The sequence below is a fragment of the Leuciscus leuciscus genome (genome assembly GCF_965113295.1).
Source record: "Leuciscus leuciscus genome assembly, chromosome: 5".
Taxonomy (NCBI): Eukaryota; Metazoa; Chordata; class Actinopteri; order Cypriniformes; family Leuciscidae; genus Leuciscus; species Leuciscus leuciscus.
Window position 1 is genome coordinate 15113269 of NC_138729.1, and position 3762 is coordinate 15117030.

Below are 3762 nucleotides of genomic sequence, written 5' to 3' on the forward strand. Positions count from 1 at the left end.
TGTGACTATTGTGAGTCAAAGTTATAGCGCCACCAACTGGCAGCAGGAAGTGTGTCAATTTCAAAATGCTTTGAAATCACCCTCTTATTTTTACCCGATTTGCTTCAAACTTTATGTGTATAATGTAAACGCACGGCAGGTGTAGACCTGTGAAAGGATTTTTTATATCTTTAATACTGTTGCCATGGCAACGCATCGAACTTTAATATTTTTGTTGATATTTTTGAGACTCTTAGCATGCTTGAAATTGCATGAAACTCGACAGACACATTACATTTATTACCTAGTAGACATGTGCAAAGTATCAGAAACGGGCGTGGTTAGGGGCTCAGTAGCGCCACCTTTAGTCAAAAATGGGGTATTAGTTTTACCTACATTAACAAAAATCGGTATGTATATTGTTCTCCTCGAGCCGGACAACTTTATAATTTACAATCATTAGCTCCGACCAACAGGAAGTCAGATATTTTGGTTTGAAGTGTTTTTTTTGGAGAATTCTCTCTCTCTCTCTCTCTTTCTCTGTGTGTGTGTGGGGTGTGGGGGATTTGTCTGTTAGGAGAGACTGCTTTTATAATTGTTTTTCAAGGTTTCAGGGGCTTTTGGGGCCCTTAACGTCCTCGAAAACTCATGAAACTTTGCATACAGGTCAGAACCTGCGGCCATCAGGGCCTGGCTGAAGCTGGTACCCGGGCGTGGCAGGGGGGCTCAACAGCACCCCCTGGAATGGGGTCCGAAAACTTGGTCCATAGATCAAACTAGCTTGCATGAATTAATATGAAACTCAGCACACATATAGATCTCATCGGGCCAAACAACTTTCGTGCTCTAAGTTTTGCGCCAGCCCAACAGGAAGTCGGCTATTATGGGTTGTTTGGAAAACGCTTGCTGTGGAATGTGAAATACTCCTCCTAGAGAATTCGTCCAATCCCCACAAAACTCGGTCAGCATGAAGTCAAGACATTGAGGATGCTAAATTGCGGACGGATTTTTGATATCTCGAACGGTTTGGCCGTTGCGAGGAAACGCCTCGGTTACGACTGTAACCTCGGTTCCCTGAAGAGGGAACTCGCGTTGCGTCGAGATTGACGCTATGGGGAACGCTTTGCGTGATGACTTCTTGAAGCACATGTAAAATCAATCCAATGGTGTGGCGGAACGTCAGAGGCGGGTGACGTCACGTACCAGGAAGCTATAAAAGCCTGGCCGAAACAGAAAACGAAAGCTTCGTAAAGTCTGAAGTCGTGCTGACAGGCATGAAGGAGATATGGCAAGGTGTCGCAACGCGAGTTCCCTCTTCAGGGAACCGAGGTTACAGTCGTAACTGAGGCGTTCCCTTTCAAGGGAACTCGCGTTGCGTCGAGATTGACGCTATGGGGAACGTCTATACCAACGCCACCATAGCTACAAATGTCTGTCCTGTGTGAAATCTAGTGAGCAGCACTAGGAAGACAAAACCTGAGACCCTGGAGTAGAGTCTAAGTCCAAAGAGTAAAACCTGACGAAGGTGTGCGGTGAGGACCAACCTGCATCACAAATGTCCTGTAAAGACACTCCTGATATAAGGGCCTTAGAGGCCGCCATACTCCTAGTAGAGTGCGACCGGACAGCCAAAGGAGAAGGCTGCCCAGCCGCCTCATAAGCAAGCGAGATAGCCTCAACCACCCACTTGCTCATTCTTTGCTTAGACACTGGACCTCCCTTGTTAGGGGACCCAAAGCACACAAATAATTGATCACTTTTACGCCACAGGGCAGCTCTGTGGACATAAGCGTCTAACGCCCGAACTGGGCAAAGCAAATTATTCGCCTCCTGGTCCGCATTTCGAAAGGGAGGAGGACAGAAGGCCTGCAGTACAATAGGTCTAGCCACATTAGTGGGGACCTTGGGGATATAACCCGGTCTCGGATGTAGAAAAGCTTTAACCATACCCGGTGCAAACTCTAAGCATGACGGAGCAACCGACAATGCTTGAAGATCCCCTATTCTCTTGAGAGAAGAAATAGCAAGAAGGAACAGAGCTTTCAGAGTTAAGAACTTCTCAGGAACCTCCTCAATGGGCTCAAAGGGGGCCAGGGAAAGGCCTTGCAGCGCAATGGACAAATCCCAAGGTGGCACCCTAGAGCGAACTGCAGGCCTCAGCCTCCAAGTGCCACGAAGGAAACGAGATACCAAAGGGTCTTTCCCCACAGACATTCCACCCAAAGGAATGTGGTAAGCATCTATGGCCGCCACATAAACCTTTAAAGTGGACGGGGTCAGACCTGCAGTGAACCGGTCCTGCAGGAACTCCAGAACTGTACCAATTGGGCAGTTGACTGGATCCAACCGATGGTCACTACACCAAGAAGAGAATACTCTCCACTTTAGGGCATAAAGTTTCCTCGTGGAGGGAGCTCTGGACTGTAGAATGGTCTCAACAACCTCAGTTGAGAGACCTGACTCTATGAGCTGGGCCCCCTCAGAGGCCAAGCCCACAGGTTCCACAGTTCCGGTCGGGGGTGTAAAATCGAGCCCCCTGCTTGGGACAGAAGGTCCCTCCTGACAGGTAGCTCCAGAGGAGGCCCGTCGAGGAGGGACACAAGATCGGGAAACCATACTCTGCCCGGCCAGCGCGGGGCTATAAGAAGCAGGCAAACCCGGTCCCTGCGAACTCTCTCCAGAACTCCCGGGAGCAGAGCAACTGGGGGAAAGGCGTACAGACGTAGCCTCGGCCACGTCTGTACCATAGCATCCAGTCCCAGAGGAGCTGGATGCGTGAGGGAGAACCAAAGTGGACAGTGAGACGTCTCTTGAGACGCAAACAGATCCACTTGAGCTTGGCCAAACTCCCTCCATATCAGCTCCACCACCTCGGGGTGGAGCCTCCATTCCCCGGGCCTCGGCCCCTGTCTCGACAGAGCGTCTGCTCCTATATTCTGGACCCCAGGGATGTAAGCTGCCCTGAGAGACAACAGCTTCCCCTGGGACCACAAGAGGATATGGCGTGCCAGATTGCATAATGGGCGCGAGCGCAAACCCCCTTGGTGATTGATATAGGCGACTACCGACGTGTTGTCTGTATGCACTAGCACATGGTGTCCCCTGAGATCTGTGATAAAGCTCCTCAGAGCCCGGAAGACAGCTAACATCTCTAGGCGATTGATATGCCAGGAACGATGATGGTCTTCCCACAGACCTTGAGATGAGCGACCCTCTAGGATCGCTCCCCAACCCGTGAGGGAAGCATCCGTCGTTAGCAGTTTGCGACGACAAGGAGCTCCCAACACTGGGCCCTGGGACAGGAACCAAGGTTTCTTCCACATAACCAAGGCACGTAGGCATCGCCGCGTGACCTTGATTGTGCGAAATGGGTTGCCCCTCGGGGAAAACCCCCTGGTCCTGAGCCACCACTGCAGGGGCCTCATGTGCAGGAGTCCAAAAGGTATCACATTGGAAGCTGCTGCCATGAGACCCAACAGTCTCTGGAACTGTTTGACAGTGAGTAGCTGGCCTAGCTTTACACTTTTCACAGCTGCAAGGATTGAATCTATACGTGGCGGTGACAGGCGCGCCTGCATCGACACTGAATCCCAAACCACGCCTAAAAAAGTGTTCCTCTGAAGTGGAGAAAGCACACTCTTCTTGGCGTTCAGCCGTAACCCCAACTCCTTCATGTGGGCGAGAACAACATCTCGATGTTGAACCGCCAACTGATGCGACTGAGCTAAAATCAACCAATCATCGATGTAGTTCATGATGCGAATACCCTGGAGGCGCAGGGGC

General features: G+C 50.7%; 1 protein-coding gene across 1 annotated transcript; it reads right to left on the minus strand.

Annotated features, from left to right (window-relative positions):
* Nucleotides 1–328: 328 nt before the first annotated feature.
* LOC309500124 (uncharacterized protein) lies at nucleotides 329–3446 on the minus strand (the record flags this gene model as incomplete). Its single annotated transcript, XM_082171689.1, has 3 exons — nucleotides 329–341; nucleotides 1463–2134; nucleotides 2593–3446. The coding sequence occupies 3 exons, from the start codon at nucleotides 3444–3446 to the stop codon at nucleotides 329–331; spliced, it is 1539 nt and encodes a 512-aa protein (XP_082027815.1).
* Between the last annotated feature and the right edge of the window lie 316 nt (nucleotides 3447–3762).